At 39.7% G+C, this 19018-nt stretch overlaps 1 protein-coding gene across 10 annotated transcripts in view; it reads right to left on the bottom strand.

The window, feature by feature from the left end:
* LOC309499883 (integrin alpha-X-like) overlaps positions 1–19018 on the bottom strand; it is a 298717-nt gene that overhangs the window by 252226 nt on the left and 27473 nt on the right. For 9 of the 10 annotated variants that reach the window (XM_082171374.1, XM_082171377.1, XM_082171371.1 and 6 more), the window contains exons 4-6: positions 9893–9948; positions 4883–4997; positions 4321–4454 (exon numbers count right to left, since the gene is read on the bottom strand). In XM_082171374.1, the coding sequence (XP_082027500.1) occupies positions 4321–4454; positions 4883–4997; positions 9893–9948 (305 nt within the window). Of the gene's footprint in view, positions 1–4320; positions 4455–4882; positions 4998–9892; positions 9949–10156; positions 10284–19018 lie in introns of those variants that run through there. The other variant, XM_082171379.1, reaches the window with a different exon arrangement.

Raw genomic sequence — 19018 nt, 5'->3', positions numbered from 1 at the left:
ATGCAGCAAAGCATTTGTGAAGCCACAACACGCACAACCTTGAGGCGGATGGGCTACAACAGCAGAAGACCCCACCGGGTACCACTCATCTCCACTACAAATAGGAAAAAGAGGCTACAATTTGCACGAGCTCACCAAAATTGGACAGTTGAAGACTGGAAAAATGTTGCCTGGTCTGATGAGTCTCGATTTCTGTTGAGACATTCAGATGGTAGAGTCAGAATTAGGCGTAAACAGAATGAGAACATGGATCCATCATGCCTTGTTACCACTGTGCAGGCTGGTGGTGGTGGTGTAATGGTGTGGGGGATGTTTTCTTGGCACACTTTAGGCCCCTTAGTGCCAATTGGGCATCGTTTAAATGCCACGGCCTACCTGAGCATTGTTTCTGACCATGTCCATCCCTTTATGACCACCATGTACCCATCCTCTGATGGCTACTTCCAGCAGGATAATGCACCATGTCACAAAGCTCGAATCATTTCAAATTGGTTTCTTGAACATGACAATAAGTTCACTGTACTAAAATGGCCCCCACAGTCACCAGATCTCAACCCAATAGAGCATCTTTGGGATGTGGTGGAACGGGAGCTTCATGCCCTGGATGTGCATCCCACAAATCTCCATCAACTCCAAGATGCTATCCTATCAATATGGGCCAACATTTCTAAAGAATGCTTTCAGCACCTTGTTGAATCAATGCCACGTAGAATTAAGGCAGTTCTGAAGGCGAAAGGGGGTCAAACACAGTATTAGTATGGTGTTCCTAATAATCCTTTAGGTGAGTGTATATATATATATATATATATATATATATATATATATATATATATATAAAAGTAGTTTCAGCATACAATAAAAGAATCATAAATTCATAGCTTGCAATACACTATGTATCTCTTTAATCTATGCATTGTATTTGCATAACCACTTGATTCTTATTGCAGTCTTTTTTAAATAAACAGTAGCATGGGGAAACTCCCGATATAGTGTACACATGTTGGTAATGTTTATGAATGAACATAGCCCGTCCACTATTTTAATTTTTATATAGAGGTACATGATTCTTCGAACATGCTCTTAATTGATGAGGGTGGTGAGTTTTTATTCCCCTGCATCGATGCTCAGCACCTCTACCTCCTCAGAGATAGACTGCTGAAACACCGGGCTCTCTCTAACCAGGGCGGAAGAAGCCGTGGCGCTGGCTTCCGATCCCAGAGAGATCCCAGGGGCTGTAACCCCCGGGTAAAAGCAGAGAAAAGGCGGAGCCCATCTCTAACCCCTCCGCGAGAGCCATTTGCGAACCCCACAATACCAGCTTCCATGCTGCCTCGGCAACAACGGGGCCGGTACTGCGAGGAACGCGAGCCTGAACACCCTCCTCAAAGAGTGACAAGCGGGAACGGAGCGAGTAAAACGATTCATTGTAACTCGCAATGCTCGAGCGCTGACAGATTATACTCCGTTCCAAACAAACAACACATACATCGTGTGTATCCCCACCCGTAAGGAAAGAGGGCAGGGAGGAACACACAAACTAAGGTTGTTTTGTTCGCCATTATATCTATGTAACACAGAGTGCTTGCTGAGGCACAGAAGCTAGCGCAGTTCTATTCCGGATGTGCTTTATCCTTTCCTGGTCGTGACGTCCCCCGCCCGTGACGCCCACTCTCGCCATTGGACTAGTTGACACAAGTGCTTCAGACACAATCACGCAGGAGCGTTCCCAAAGCGTCATTGACCCTCGAAAGGAACTGTCTGTATTATGCATACCAGACAGTTGGCAATGTCACTTTGTAAAGTCTACACGCCCTGCGCACACACGCATTCAATATAGACTTAACACGTAATATGCATGTCCATGCTGTCACTGTTTTCACAGATTCACGTTTTTGAAGTTTACACAGGGATGAAAACGTACACTTTGAAAATCGAGGTGTCGTGTAAACAGCCCCTAAAATAATAACTAATAATTTTTACAACCAAAATGAATCAATACTGAACTTACTTAAACTGGACAATGACTTTCTTCTAGAGCTGCTGTACAGCCAAAACAATCTTTGTTGCATTCATTTCCTGTTATCAATGTAAAGCTGCTTTGAAACAATCTGTATTGTAAAAAGCACTAAATAAATAAAGGTGACTTGACTTAAGTTAACCTTGTATAAATATCGTTAAGTATCGACATGCGCGTAATTTGCACGGGGGTTACGGGGGTCATGACCCCCTCAAAAATCAGATCCAGCTAATATAACCCCCCCAATATCATCACATAATTCAGATTAAAATAAATATGAAATATTCCGAATGAATACTTTTGTTCGTTTTCTTTATCAATTTCATTTGCCAGCAAGAAAGATAGTATCATATTTTAAATAATCTGTAATGTACCCCCCGCCCACCGCACCGACTACTTGGTATTACCCAACCCGCTTTCTCTACCAAGTTTGTTCACACTATTTTGCGCGGTCGCTGGGATGAATGGTTGGAGAAAGCTGACGGTGCATACTAACGGATGGAAAGATGAAAAAGGACACTGAAAGGCAGCCAGACAACGATTTTTCATTGTTGGTCGACAAAAGCCAAAAAGAGGAAAAATCCTGACCAAACGGAGGTAGCTGCTACCCCTATTGCTAAGTTAGCTGTTAAGTTAGCTCAGCGTTTCTCTAAGGGTGCGGGCGCGGCCCACTGGTGGGGAATAGAGACATGACAAGTGGGGCGCGACAAACAGGTTTTGTGCCCATCTTTTTAATTCCTTTATTTATTGACCATACACTCAAAACAAAGACACATTTAAATGTAAGCCTTGCTTAACCTTTTCACACGTAAGTTTACAAGTTTTTCAAGGCGACCGTTATTGATCGTAGTATCACTTTATGGTTCCCATGGAGACGCGTCATTCATTGCTTGTCACACCGCAGCCACAATAGCGCTGAATGACTGATGATCTGCTTTTATTTCCTTCTTTATTAAAAATTTCACAAATTTGTTAGCTATAGCAGGATATATCATATATTTCAATTGTCAAATATGTGCAAGTGGATGTGTTTTGTTTTGTTTGTTGTTACAAACACCTTTATAACGATCGCGTTAGTTGGATTTTAGTTGGATCTTATTAAAATACCTAAAAAAAAAATAAGTACATTATTAGGAATTTACCACCTCCGGCTCAATTTGAGATTATTATTATTATTTTTATTTTATTTTGTTATTTTTTATTTTGTTATTTTTGCATGGAGTTTGCAAAGTGACAAAATGAATCAAAGCACAACTAACGTTAGTCCACACTAGTATTTTCTCAGTTTCTGAATTTTATGTTATCAGAGGCTAAATAATGCAAACACAATTTTTTTTAATCTACTTTTGAGTCTTATTTCATGCAAAGTGATAATATAATTGCACTTTCATTTTCTCTATTTGAAAGTTTTTAATGCTGTTATTTGATGTTAAGTTTTTAAAATGTGATGTTAATAAAATACATTTTAACAGTTAAACTTAAAGCCTAGTTTATTAACATTTTGTTGGGGTGATTGGGGACAGGTGGGGCTTGGAACCCTTATACCTCCGAAGTGGGGAATGGCAGAAAAAGTTTGAGAAACACTGAGTTTTGGTGATGCCCACCAATATGTGAAATCTGTTCAGAATAAAGGTGCAAGCTGCACTCCAGTCAGTGTGCCACCCTGTATTGTGTAATGTATTGAATTGTGCATAATACATTTGCTGCATGTAGGTGCCAATACAGTGATGCAGTTGATTAATCTTTAAGTTCTTTTTTTCTTTTTTTTTTTCTTTTTTTTTTATAAGATATTGAACACACACAAAAAAATCAATTAAATGGAAGCTGCCACTGCTGGCTAGTGCTTAAACACTTAATTTAACTACTGTGTGTCATTATGGCATAAATAGTCAAGTGAACAGCTGCATTTACGTAAAGTAGCCTAAATCAGTAAAAGTATCACAATGTATTTCTAATACAGGAACGGCAAATTAGCATGTTACCCAAGAAAATTATTCAATAAATAAATAAATTAATAAATATGCCGTGAGTTTAACCCCCCCAATGGTAGACCCAAAGTTACGCCCTTGAGTATCGATAATTGTGAAATTCTACATTTATTTAAAACTACTCGTATCGTGAAATAAGACTTTGAACAAATTGCCCACCATAACAATTATAAATCACAAATAATTGTGATTATGATTTTTGCAATAATCGAGCAGCCCTACAGCCAACCTCCAGAATGAAAATGGGGAAAAATATGGGCAAAAGTTGTGTATCACAGTCTTAAAAGGCATAGACATACATGTGTACATACACACCTGGGCTTGTGTGTCCAAGAACATGGCAATCAAGTTCTTGATGAATTTGATCATCATTTCAAAATTTTCAGCGGTGATACTGCCTGAATCATCAAACAGAATAACTGCATCCAGCGGGGGAATAACATGACACTCTGAAACACACAAAAACGCAATCTGCAGGTTGACATAAAATTACATTGCAGCAGTGTTCCACTTTAAAATCCACCTGAAAATCTAAAGCATATACAATGTGCACACATAATGATTTTGTCACTAATTGCAACCTTGCATATATTTAGAATGGATATTATAGTTGGAACACTGTTTTTTGTTTAGTTTTTTTCTTCTATAAAAGTATAAGGTTGATAAAGAAAAATGCATAATACATCAAATCCACATCGATACCCCCCCAAAAAAAATATTTACAAAAGAAATACCTTTATTGAAAATAGTTTAATAAAATTATATAATACAGGTAACATATAATTATATGCAAGTTATGTAATCATATTTTTTTTCCATAAAATGCAAAAAAAATTTAACCCAGCATTACAATAGTAATTGTTAAGTGTTTTGATACCCTGGAAAGCTGGCTTCATTGTGTTAGCAGCACTGAAGTGAGGGCTGATCTCCACACACTGACCATTGAGATAGTTAAACCCCTCACATTTATGCATCAAACGAGGACCACACACCTGGAAGAGAGCCAGAGAGATGTTATAGAAGAACCTGAACTTTTAAATGAGGAAAATAATTAATTAATTAATAATTAATTCTAACGGAAATCAAAATTTCCGTTAGAATTAATAAAAAAAATAAAATAAATAAAACGTACAGGACTATATTGAAACTAAGAAATAAACTATATTGCACACAACTGCAAACATACAACCTGTAGGCGCCTATCCTCATGTCACATGCAAAGAGACTAACCAATCACCAAGAGGGCATATATAAAATGTGACTAAAATGTGACTAAAAACCTTGATGAACATTAGATTGTAAAAACACATTTATGATGTGACAAAGGCTACAAAGTTCTGTCATGAAACTCCAGATGGTGCAGGCTAAAAGGTCCTTAACTCAACCTGCTTGCAATAACATCATTCTCTATAGGGTACAGCTGATTACTTCCTGCTGTATCTGTAGTTCACATACTCAACCTTCAAATACTTGGCTAGCATTTGCTTTAGCAGTAGTGTTGTAGTACTCGAGGGTGGTCTTAAGACCATTTTTTAAAGGTTTTGGTCTTGTCTCTGTCTCGACAGCACTTGTACTTGGTCTTGTCTCTGTCTCAGACTAATGCAGAGTTTGACTAAAAGACTAAAGTCGTCGAATCACTGTTCTTTTCACACTGCACGACTATCTGGGGTAGCATTCAGTTGCTGCTGTGTGCACATTGCACGATGGATCGGCGACAGGGGGTTACACATCGCATGACTTTACAATAGGAAGAATTGCTGACAACTCTGATCAGCAAACTTCGTTTCACAACCAAACACACGCGAGAAGTGATAAGGATATAACGCAAGATCACGTGAGACCAGAATTGTTATTATTGAAACATCAAATAGACATGGGTGCTCTTGCCAAAGTTCGACTAAACTTTCCTCCATTTCTTGGGTCCAAATTGACATAGAAGGAGCCTTTTTTCGGAACTGAACTCCTCCCTGAACTTCCCGCTGCCCTGTATCTTGCTCTCTCATTGGCTGTAGGTCATTACCAATGTAATTTTCAGTCAGAAAACATTTCACAAAGCAGGATTTTGAATTGCAGACAGGTACAGATATTTAGCATTCCAAATATATCACAGGTGTCTGCAACACATCGTTGATTCTCTCAGATCGCATCTTTGATAATGCACACTGTGTGATTGTCGTGAACGAGCACCGATTTGCCTCAGATTTCGGGCATTTGTCTGCGATTAGGCAAAATCTGTCGGTGAGTGAAAATCGGAGCAAAAATTGTGTAGTGTGAACTCGGCATTGGAGGACTCTGGATTTTATCTCTAGAAAGGTCAAGACCACAACTGTGAGGTTATCTCTAAATTGCCAGTGCATTGTCTGATTTATTTGTTAACATCATTAATGTGAGTTGATGTAAAATGTACTGCTTAAAATGCAATCAATAACTTATTTCTAATGTGATTTCTTTTGTTACTGTGGTACCGAGTTCTAAATCAATGCAGGATTGTCTCAAAAAAGTCAAATGCCCAAAATTAATAGAAAACGCCCACAAAAATTAAGATATGATTGCAAAAACGTACTTGTATGAGATCTTGTTTTTGATATAACATATGATGTAATTAAGCAATATTAAAAGTGAAAGAAAGCTGTTAATATTAAGTAACTATGGATCTATGGTTTGGTTCTATAATAACCAATAATAATTCACAGTCCCTGTGGCAAGCAGGGGCTCACTTTGTTCCAACAGCTCTCGGCCCCGCTCTGTTTGCCACAGTCCTATTGTCCTGGACTGCAATATCTCTGACCTCAACCATGTCAAAAGGCCCCGCACAGAAGAAAACATCTGGGAAATAAAGCCAAGGGGATTTCTGCTGAATCTTGTAATTCTGAACCATTGTGATAACCTTATAATAGCGTGTGCGTGCATATGTGCCTGTGAGTTTGTGTGTAAGTCACAACATGCTTTTTCACATAAGATTCTTATTTCCTTTTTACAGAAGAGAGGAACAGAAAGAGGTCAAATATCTAATGGCTGTGTAAGACAAAAGCCAGTTCCGAAAGAACAGTTGACAGATACACGCCCTAATGTAACACCACACATAAACACCATTAAATGGTCTCTAGTCAAAATGGAACCACACTATAGGAACGTTGATTGCTGTCAACATATGACACAAAAGACAGCTGTTTGGTTAAACAGAACAGAGTCCTGCACGGGTTCGGGTACCCTCGAATTTCGCTCATACGGGTGAAAAATATCCAACTGTGTCGGATACAGGTGTGGGTCGGGTCAGACACGGGCTAAACACGGGTCTAAACACGGGTTTAAAACAATCACGTGCAAACGTAAAAATGTATGCATATTTTTAGGAACACATCTACAAAAATATGCCTGTATTTCAAGTTGATAAAATAATTTAAAATCCACATCAGTTTATTTGTGCCCACGCCCTCCCAGGAGTCTTTATACCTACTTTCACTTTAAAAAATTCATCATAACCGCGCGCGCGATCTGCTTGCAGTCGTCGAGATGGATGCTGAGGAGTTGAAGAAAAGAATAGCTAGTGGAGATGGTAAAGTTGTCGACAATACGTCATCAAAAATCAAGTCCAGTGTGTGGGAGAAATTTGGAGTTATCTGAAGAAAACAATATTGTGAAAGGCTTTGCTGCATGCATTTTCGTGTTGGATAGCCACAAATGTGGAACTTCATCGCTGAGGAAGCACGCAGATAACTGTGGTAACAAACCAAGCAGTTCTATCGAACAGTATTTTTCTAATTTAACACTGTTAAGTATGTGTGGTGTTCAGGGCGTGTTTGAACCCAAAATTGTCAGATGTAGGCTATACGAAATTGCGTGGCAGATATAGTGTTGTAGCCACGTCTGTTCGATTGGTAAAATGTTATAAAGCTACTCAGTTTTGTGGTAACGTTAGCCATGTTCTTCATGTACCGGCCTTTTGACAGCTTTGGCTGAAGTTGTCCTTGTGTTAATGGTCGTGTGATAACTTCTGTATGACCTGGCAATAAACATTTTTGTAAGTGTGTCTATAATGTGATAGTCTAAACTGATTTTATTTTGGTCGGTTCTATTTTAAGGGGGTCGGTTCGGGTGCGGATTTTAATTAGTGCTGCTGTCGGAAAATGGGTCGGATGCGGCTTTAAGCACTGCGGGTACGGGCGGGTGCGGATTTACAAAATCGGACCCGTGCAGGACTCTGAAACAGAACCTGGCGCAGCTCAAGGAGTCAGTGTTTCACTCACTTCAAGGGGTCCTGCGGCAGCCGAACAACTACTATTTAGATGAATGGGAATGCTAACGGATAGCTCTCTTCAGGTAATTAAAGCCGCGTTTCCACCGCAGGAACTTTCCCCAGGAACTAGGAACTTTGGGCTGGTACTCGATGTGTTTACACCGCAGGAACCAGGGTCTAAATGAAGTTCCGGTTAAATATTTCCCCCTCCGATAGTCCCTGCTCATGAGGTAGTACTTTTTCAAAGTTCAGGAACTTTCAGGGGTGGGACTTGTGCGCTGCACAAGCTGATTGGTTGTGTTCACGCCGCATTTTGGTTGGATGACTCCACGCCGCATTTATTTATTTTTAACCTCCCTTTTTAAAAAATCTATTGCGGTTCGTGTCGTGGGCGGCTTCATGCAGTAAGAGTTGTCTGTCTGCAAATATGGAACTTAATAAAAAAAACTGGTGGACTGGTGACGAGTTTCAGGCTTTATTAAGGGTATTTGTGGAAGAGGAAACTTTCTGCGCGTTCGTCCCAGCCATCTCATGGTCAATGTCCGCAATAGCTGATAACATACAAATTTGATATCTAATGTTAGCATTACGAGCTACTGAACACGCTTTATCAGTCTCTTTTCTGCCACAGCTTTTATTATTAAGTCATTATGTTTACACATTGTCATCTATTGCAAGGCACTCCTAACCATGTTACAAATTTACTATAACAGGATTGAAATAGCGCTTTGAGGTTAGTAACAAACAACCATTTACAAGACTATTCACTATTTATGATTGATAGACGGGGTTCAGATTTTTTTAAGCGTATTTGCGAAAGAGGAATTTTTTGCGCGTTCGTCCCAGGCATCTCACAATAACTGATAACATACGTTGTCTAATTTTATACGCATACGAGCTTTCTGAACACGCTTTAGTATCAGTGCTCGTCTATTTTTTTGTTAATTACCTCGTTAGTAAACCAATACATAACTGCAGCACAGTTTGAATCTCCTCTATACTTATTATAAATGTGGCGCTCAAAACTGATTACTGTCCGTCGCAGACTGGGAGGAGCAGTTGCGCGCAGTTTACCTTCCCGGTACTTTAGACCGCGGTGTAAACGCAGAAAGCAACCGGTCTGGGGCAAAAAAAGTTCCTGGGAAAAAAGTTCCTGGGACAAATTGTTCCGGGTAATTTCGGTGGAAACGCGGCTTAAGATTTGCTTCCAGGAACTAGGAGACTTATGGCCTTTACTTTCACATGTCTGTGAAATCCACAAGGCCACAGGGTCCACAAGGCCATGTCCCATTTGTCATTTTATGATTCAGGATAAATTCAGAATATCCTAGATATTCCCTTTTACAGACAGGTATGGACTTCACAATGGACTACTACACAACTATGCACCATTATGTCACCAAAATGTGAAGTGAGGGTGCAATGTTTGTGTGTAAGGGATTATGTACATTCAGCCGGTCTTTATCACAAAATAATCCCTGACACCAACATTTAGTGATCTACCAAAAAGGTTATGTAATCTAGAGAGTCGTGTAATAATATGTTGATAGTAATAATACTAATATGTATATTAAAAGTGTCAATAATTATTTTTATAAACTGTAGTTTATAATCTTTATTATTATATAAAAAATAAATAATACTACTTACAATAGCTTGATCTTCATCACAGGCAAGGGACAAGCCAAACGCGATGCCTGGATCAACTGAAAGGGAAAAATAATACCAAGATCATAATGAACAGGAAAATCTGACATTACGTTTTTTACATTTATTAATTTAGCATTTAATTAAGTTGCATTTGACTGCCGTTAAAGACACAACCACTCTGAGCACTGTTAATGCTACACTTCAGCAGTTTATGTCAATTCCAATAGCAAAAACTGCTGTAAAACAGTTTAAATGTAAACTTACTTCAAATGTATTTGTATAGCATCTCTTACAAAACAATTAAAATCGCATAACGTTTCAAAATAGCTTTACAAGAAGTAGTGCTGATGTTATGTCATGTGTCAGGACTTTTCTGTTTCAACAGTCTTCTGCAGTGTTGAAACGTTCACACAAAAGTTGCCAATTTACTTCCTTTTTTTGAGTGAGGAAACAATCCATTTGTCATAGTTCTGAATGTAAAAGCTGTTGATAGCAAAAAAAAACAAAAAAAAAACAAACATGCAAGGACAAATTGGACAGTATCAGTTTAACACTTTCATTGTGTGATCATTGTGGCTGTATTACCAAAAGCAAAACCCATTAAAATAAATGTGCAAACTTTTATATTTTCCATCTCACATAAGTGGATGTGAAAGAACTAAGCTGAGATCAAACCAAAATCCAGCAGAGCAGTTGTACATTAATCTGATGGTAAATGTATTTAACCTGATGGTAACCTAATTTCTAACTGCCTAAAAGGATGACTTCATCGGCTGGGCACATGAGTTTAAGTTTCAAATTAGTTACCAAGTATAAGTTTCCAAGGTGCACTTGAATGTAGCATTAGACAACCCTCAGTGGTTAGCAAAAAAGCATTGTCCTCTTTTTAGAGGAGAGGCTTTAGTACTCTGAATAAACAGCTTATCACTATTTGCTATCTTCAAAAACAGGGGGTGGGACTGGGAGGGAGGAAAATAATCCAGGGAAATAGTTTGAGTGACCAGGGAGGTGCCAGCTTCAGGAACCCATAAGGGCCAGATACTGTAACAGTGAGGGCGGGATGGGGATATTGTCTGTGGCCCTTCTGGCGACATGGGCTCGCTCTACTGGTGGGGTCTTGAAAATGGTCTTCATGTCAGAAGCAGTCTCAGGGACAAACTCTTGATTTAGGAAGGACATTGGGATGAACTCAGGGCCCATGACTGCATTAGCACAGAGGGTGAATCTTTTGGGAACAGGCTCAGATACTGACTTTGAAATAGTCTCCAGGACTTCAGGGACAGACATTAGACTTGACATGGGAGTGTCCTCCAGGGTTGCAGAAAAAAACACTAGACTTGACTCGGAAGTGCTCTCCTAGGCTGCACTGACGGGCTCAGGGACTGACTCGGGGGCACCCTCCTGGGCTGCACTGACGGGCTCAGAGACTGACTTGGGAGCACCCTCCTGGGCTGCACTGACGGGCTCAGGGACTGACTCGGAAGCCCTCCTGGCTGCATTGACGGGCTCGGGGACTGACTCAGGAGCGCCCTCCTGGACCAATGGGCTATGGGCCTCTAACAGAAGGACATTTGACTTGCCAACCTTCTCTTTCGCTTCTGAGGGCATGGCAATTTGTGCTTGACTGGCTCTGGACTGGCAGGTGCAGGCTCGACTGGCTCCGGACTGGCAGGAGCAGACTCGACTGGCTCTGGACTGGCAGCAGCAGACTTGACTGGCTCTGGACTGGCAGAGGCAGACACGACTGGCTCTGGACTGGCAGGAGCAGACTCGACTGGCATTCTTGTTCACGACATCAGAAATGAGCTGCTCTGGAGCTTGAGCAGGCTCATGGAATGTAGTAGACTCTGGACTGTGCTCAGGGTTGGCCTGCTTGGCAATGACAGCAGGCTCCTCGGGGACAGACTCCGGGGTGGCTGGAACGGTCTCCGGAACAACTGGAGCTGACTCGGTGGAGACAGACTGATGCAGCAGTCCGAGCTGCCCTGTTGGATTCAAAAGAGCAAGATCTTGACTCGACGAAGGAGGAAGGGTGAGGTGGTCACTACAGGCAGGCTCTGGTGGTGTCAGGATCCTCCAGTCTTTGCAATGATGCAGGTAATTGGTAAAATTCCAAAAGTCCAGGGTTTTTAACTGCTCCATTTCCCACTGAGGTAGGGGATCTACCTACCTACCTGGATAGGCAGTGGTTGAAAGCTTCCTTAAGGACTGTGCCATGGTACTCCAAGCCCCTAGCCATGGTCCAGAATAACTGGGTGAAGGATCACACCTCCCAGCCCTGCTGACACAGCGAAGCCAACCCCTTCTGGAGTGCCAGTCTCTCCTGAGCTGTCGCAGGAGGAACAATACGGATGCTCATTCTGCTGGGTCCGGTTCTGGCTGGTTTGTTCTGTCAAGAATTCTGAACGAGAGAAAGCCTAAACACAGAAATGAGTGAAGAAAATGTATTGACAGGACAGTAGACAAGGCACTAGGAAGGTAATGGAGTAGTGACAGGCCAAACAGTAGGGCGGGACACACAATAGGAGTATTGGCTGGTTGCGGTAGAGACTGCAAAGATGTGACGGCCAATGATGGAGAAAAGGCAGTGGCTCAGGGAACCAGAGGCATGACAGTTGGTGATGAGACTTTATGTAATGCCAGACAAGTTGCTAGGCCAGGAGAGTCAGCAACCAGGGTGGAACAGGATTCAGGGCAGGGCAGGGACCAACATGAGACTACACAGAAGACAAGATTCAAGACAAGAGATAACAAACAGGCAAAAATAAAAACTGGCAAAACTACGACTAGGGAAAATAAAAACTAACTGTAAAACTGGAGTTTTAAAAGGAAACAAAATAAAGAAATATAAATAAAATAAAACACACACACACACACACACACACACACACACACACAACAACAACAACTTGAGAAAATGAAACTGCAAACTTGCAGGAAACTAGAGAGAGTGCCACGATTTTGGTTTTGTTCTTGTCATGTTTCTGTGTCTTGTCATGCTTCATGTCTGTCATGTGATTTCCTGTTTGCCATGTGATCCAGCCATGTATCTTGTCATTGGTTAATTGTCTGATCATTGTTCACAGGTGTCCCTTGTCTTGTCTTTAGTCTGTGTATTTAAGCCCTCATGTTTGTCGTGTCTTTGTCAAGTATTAATTCTTGTAACCACTGTTGTGTGAGTTTTTGTTCATAGCATTTTGTCATAGCATTTCATGCCACCCCATGCTTTTGGAATATTTTGTCAATAAAGCTGCACTTGGGTTCTCAAAGCTTGCCTTCAGTGGATCCTAGCTTCAATCTAAATCGTTATTGCTAGCACAACACGCTAGTAATTAGCTAGCCTGTTAGCGTGCCATCCGCATGTTCTTTTTTTTTTTTTTTTTTTTCGCACGCTCGAGCATTTTACGAGTCCATCAAACAACTTAGGTGAGTAGGATCAGTCAACAAACACGGCAAGTCATGTCATCTTCTCCTCTTATTGTTACTTGCACCTCATACAACATGTTTAGCATATCCTTCTCTGTCAGCACAGGATTTACATGTGATAAATGCAGGGAGATAGTAAAGCTGACGGGGAAGATTTCAGAACTAGAGACACGCATCCAAACGATTAATCGAGGATAGTAAGAATGCAAGGGCTTTAGATACTGCTTTGGATGTGACTAGCTTAGTGAACTCTGTACATTGTTTGGTTCCGGCTGAAGTAGAACCTATGCAGCAGGGCAATTGGGTGAAGGTGAGACGCTATAGTCGCGGGACAAAACACTGCTCTTCTGTTCCAATAACAACATTAAACAGGTTCTCCCCATGCAGTGAAACACCCACTGAGAATCATGTTGATTATGCCCTAGTTACTGGCGATTCTATTACATGGAATGTGAAAATAGAGACACCAGCCACCATAGTCACATGTTTGCCAGGAGCCAGAGAGCCTGACATCAAAGCAAATTTAAAAGTGCTGGCAAATGCTAATTGTAAATTCTCTAAGATTATTATTCACGTCGGCACAAATGATGTTCGACTCCGCCAGTCGGAGATCACCAAAAGTAATATTAAAGAGGTGTGAACTTGCAAGTATGATGTCAGGCACTGTAATTTGCTCTGGTCCCCTTCCTGTTCGCAGGAGTGATGAGATAGTCAGTAGATTGTGTTCACTCAATGGCTGGCTGTCGAAGTGGTGTCCGCAAAATAATATAGAATTCATAGACAATTGGAAAAGTTTTTGGGGCAGACCTGATCTGTTGAAAAGAGATGGTATTCATCCCTCCTGGGATGGTGCTGCTCTTCTCTCTAGTAATTTGGCTCATAGTCTTAGAGATAAAACATGACAATCTGGGGCTCAGGTCAGGAAGCAGACAGACTGGCTTAACCAACCGTCTGCTAGCTGTCTCACGTCACCAAGGTCAGATAAATCCCATCACATAGAGCCTCTTTCACCTAGCTATCATCACATAGAGACTGTGTCTTTTCCCCGAATTTGGAAATCCAAAAAACGTTTCAGCCCATCTAAGGTTAAAAATGTAATTGATGTTTAACAAATAAAAAACAGCTATAATTCAGATGAGCAAATGATAAAGCTTGGGTTGCTGAATATTCAATCCCTTACTTCAAAAGCACTTATTGTTCATGATATGATTACTGACTATAATCTAGATGTGAACCAAACGATTACATTACATTACTTTAAATGAGTCCACCCCCGCAAGATTACTGTTATAAACATGAACCTCGTCCGAAACGCAAAGGGGGAGGTGTCGCTGTAATTTATAGTAATATTTCCAAATCACTAAGAAATCTAGTTTTAAATATACTTTTTTTGAAGTGTTGGTGCTTAATGTAAAAATATATAGTGTAAATGACAAATCACATTTGAGATTTGTGCTGGCTACTGTATACAGGCCACCAGGGCACCATAAAGATTTTATCAAAGAATTTGCTGACTTTATATCAGAGTTAGTACTGGCTGCAGATAAAGTACTAATTGTAGGTGATTTTAATTTACATATAGATAATGAAAAAGATGCATTGGGATTGGCATTTAAAGACATTCTGAGTTAGACAACACGTGTCAGGACCTACTCATTGTCGTAATCATACTCTAGATCTAATATTATCATACGGAATAAATGTTGATGCCGTTGAAATTCTGCAGCAGAGCGATGACATCTCAGATCATTATCTAGTCTCGTGTAAATTACATTTAGCCAAGGCTGCAAAGCCCACTCCATGTTAGACCTATCACTTCTGCCACTAAAGATTGCTTTATTAATAATCTTCCTAATCAGTTTCATCATCTCAGCATCCCGGATAGCTTAGAAGAACTCGATATTGCAACAGAAACTTTTAACTCTCTCTTTTTCAGCACTTTAGACACAGTTGATCCGTTGCGCTTAAAGAAGATTAAATAGTCAGTGTATACGGAATCTTTAGAGCGTGGCTTCCTACCAGAAACACTTACACAAGCCTCCATAATTCTGTTGCTTAAAAAGGATAAGGATCCTAAACTATGTGGTTCTTACAGGCCCCTTTCCTTACAGAATGTGGATGCCAAGATTTTGGCCAAAGTGTTGGCATCTCGCATTGAAAACATACTTCCAAAGATTATATCTGAGGAGCAAACAGGGTTCATCAGGGGGAGACAGTTATTTTTTAACGTCCGTACTCTTTTAAATATAATTAATCTTAAACATTCTGCCAATACACCTGAGGTTGTTATTTCTCTCGATGCTGAAAAAGCATTTGACCGTGTAGAGTGGGAGTATCTTTTCACTGTGCTTCAAAAATTTGGGTTTGGAGATAAATTTATAAAGTGGATACGTCTTTTATATGCTTCACCTCGGGCGAGTGTGCACACCAATGACAATAGATCCACCTATTTTAGGCTTGGACGTGGAACACGACAAGGGTGCCCACTTTCCCCTTTGCTTTTTGCCCTGGCCATTGAACCGCTGTCAATTGCTTTGAGGTCCTCCCCGTTATTGCAGGGAGTGGTGAGGTCAGGCATTGAAATTAAACTATCACTATATGCTGATGATCTATTATTATATGTTTCTAATCCAATTCCAAATTTCCCAGTGATTTTATCCACGTTGCAAAAATTTGGCTCTTTCTCTGGATACAAAATAAATCTCCACAAAAGTGAGTGTTTCCCAATTAATGCTTTGGCTATGGGTCTTTTGCAGTCAGATGTTCCATTTAAACTAAGCAGAACAGGATTTAGATACCTTGGCATCAATATCACTCATTCTATGTCCTCTCTTGTATCTGGTAATTTCACCCCTCTGTTAGAACAGACCAAGTCTGATTTTCAGCGGTGGAGCAATCTGCCTCTATCATTGATAGGTCGGATTAATGCAGTGAAAATGAATGTGTTGCCCAAGTTTCTTTTTGCTTTTCAGTGCATTCCTTTGTTTCTCCCTAAAAAGTTTTTTAAATCTATTGACCAGATTGTGACTGACTTTTTGTGGGGTGGCAAAGTGCCCAGAATTCGGAAATCATTGCTTCAAAGATGTCAACTGAATGGTGGGCTCTCTTTACCTAATTTTATGTTTTATTATTGGTCAGTAAATATTCACAAGATAACATTTTGGCTTAGTTCGTCCACTACAATATGGTGCAGATTGGAAGCAAATTCATGTGTATCCACCTCTCTGTTGGCTTTGCTCACTTCACCCTTATCATGTAATGTCTCTTCAGCTTCATTGACAAAAAACCCAGTTGTTGTATCTACACTTCGTATTTGGTGCCAATTTAGGCGACATTTTAAATTCAGTTCTGCCTCAACATTGATGCCACTATTGGAAAATCACATATTTCCCCCATCTCTTTCTGATCCTGTCTTTAAGCAGTGGCATGCTAAAGGCTTGAGATGTTTTCGAGATCTGTACAGAGATGGTACATTTTGTAGTTATGTACAGATATCTTCTGATTTGGAGTTGTCAGAGTCCCACTTGTATAGTTTTTTGCAGATTAGACACTGTTCTGCTACCTTATTTTCTAGGTTCCCATCTCTGCCCCCATTGCTGGTTTGGGAAGAGTTTCTGCAACTCAATCCGTATCACAAGTCACAAATTTCAAGAATTTATGGTTGTCTTTTAGGTCTAAGTGATTGTTCTATCGACAGAATTAAAAGAGCGTGGGAGGGGGAGTTGGGGGAACGTTTTGAGGAGGACTGGTGGGCAGGCGCACTGGAAAGAATACGTTCTAGTACAATTTGTGCACGTCTTGGCCTCATACAATTTAAAGTATTATACAGAATTCATTTTTCCAAGGCCAGGCTATCTGAAATCTTTCCTAATGTTGAAGACAGATGTGACAGATGTCATGCACCTTTCTGCAATTTGAGTCACATGTTTTTTACTTGTCCTATGTTGCAAAATTTTTGGGTCAGGTACTTTACAATTATGTCTAAAGTGTTAAAAATTAGAATTGATGTTTGCCCCACCATAGCAATCTTTGGTGTACCAAAAATCTGGTCTCAGTTTAATTCCAAACAACTGGATGTTATATCTTTTACCTCCTTGTTAGCTAGACGCCGTATTTTGCTCCACTGGAAATCTAATAAGCCTCCAACAACCTCCCAATGGTTAGTGGATACCATGTTTTTTCTGAAACTGGAAAAAGTAAGAAGTTCTCGGAAAAGCAATTTCTTCAGTAAATGGTATCCCTTTATTGCTTACTTTAATTCTCTTAAAACTCTACCTCCTGGTTAATACGTGATTAGATGTGTATGTACGCATGTATGTGTTATGTATGTGTATATACGCATGTATGTATGTATTGTATATTATCTACTTGTATCATTACAATTTTTTCTATTCTCGTTTTTAATTTTTTTAATTTTTTTTTAATAATTATGATTATTATTTTTTTGTATTTTTTTTTATTTTTTATTTTTTTAGTTGGTGGGTATTTTCTTTGGTTTAGTTTTAATGTAAAAAAAAAAAAAAAAAAAGTGTCAATAGTTTGTGATCCATTGTGTTGTAATATTATTTGGTTTAATAAAAAAGTTTGAACATAAAGAAGATTAAATAAAATAGTCCAACGCCGTGGTAAAACGAGCACACTCAGGCCCTTAAGAGAGCAGCCAGAAAAATGGAGCGCAACTGGAAGAAAACAAAGCTAGAGGTATTTCGCATTTCATGGAAAGAGAGCTCGATTGCATACAGAGAGGCCTTAAAAGCTGCTAGATCTGCTTATTTTTCAACCCTATTAGAAGAAAATACACAAAACCCTAGGTATTTATTTGAAACAGTGGCTAAACTAACGAAAAAGAAAGCTTCAAGCCCAGAAATTTCCAAGCAACACAGCAGTAATGACTTTATGAACTTCTTCACTTATAAGATTGATAATATCAGGGACAAAATTCTAACTATGCAACCGTCTACTACAGTATCGCATTAGGGAGTGCATTGTAGTCTCCCTAAGAAAAAAATTGATTAATTTATTGCTATAGGGGAGGAAGAATCCGCTAAACTCATTAAATCATCTAAACCAACAACATGTATGTTAGACCCTATACCGACTAAGCTACTGAAAGAGATGCTTCCAGAGGTCATAGATCCTCTTCTTACTATCATTAATACATATTTGTCTCTAGGATACGTACCAAAACCTTTAAGCTGGCTATGATTAACTGCTTGTTAAAAAAACGCAACTTGATCCTACAAAATTAGTCAATTACAGGCCGATCTCAAATCTGACGTTTTCTGTCAAAGATACTAGAAAAGGCAGTATATTCACAACTATGTTCCTTTTTAGAAAGTTTAGAAAGTTTTATTCGTTCATGCATGTTATGAATGAATGAATGAATGAATGAATGAATGAATGAATTTATGTATGACTTGTGCAATAAATAAATACATTTTCAGTCAGGATTTAGACCGTACCATAGTACCGAGACAGCTCTCATTAGAGTCACAAATGATTTGCTCTTATCATCCGATCGTGGTTGTATCTCTCTATTGGTGTTACTCGATCTTAGTGCTGCATTTGACACTATTGACCACAACATTCTTTTAAATAGACTTGAAAATTATGTTGGCATTAGTGGAATTGCATTAGCTTGGTTTAAATCATACTTATCTGACCATTATCAGTTTGTAGCAATAAATGAAGAGATCTCAT

This window comes from Leuciscus leuciscus (genome assembly GCF_965113295.1).
Source record: "Leuciscus leuciscus genome assembly, chromosome: 5".
Lineage (NCBI taxonomy): Eukaryota > Metazoa > Chordata > Actinopteri > Cypriniformes > Leuciscidae > Leuciscus > Leuciscus leuciscus.
Note: the sequence above shows the minus strand (reverse complement) of the source record. Positions and strands in the feature narration are given on the sequence as shown.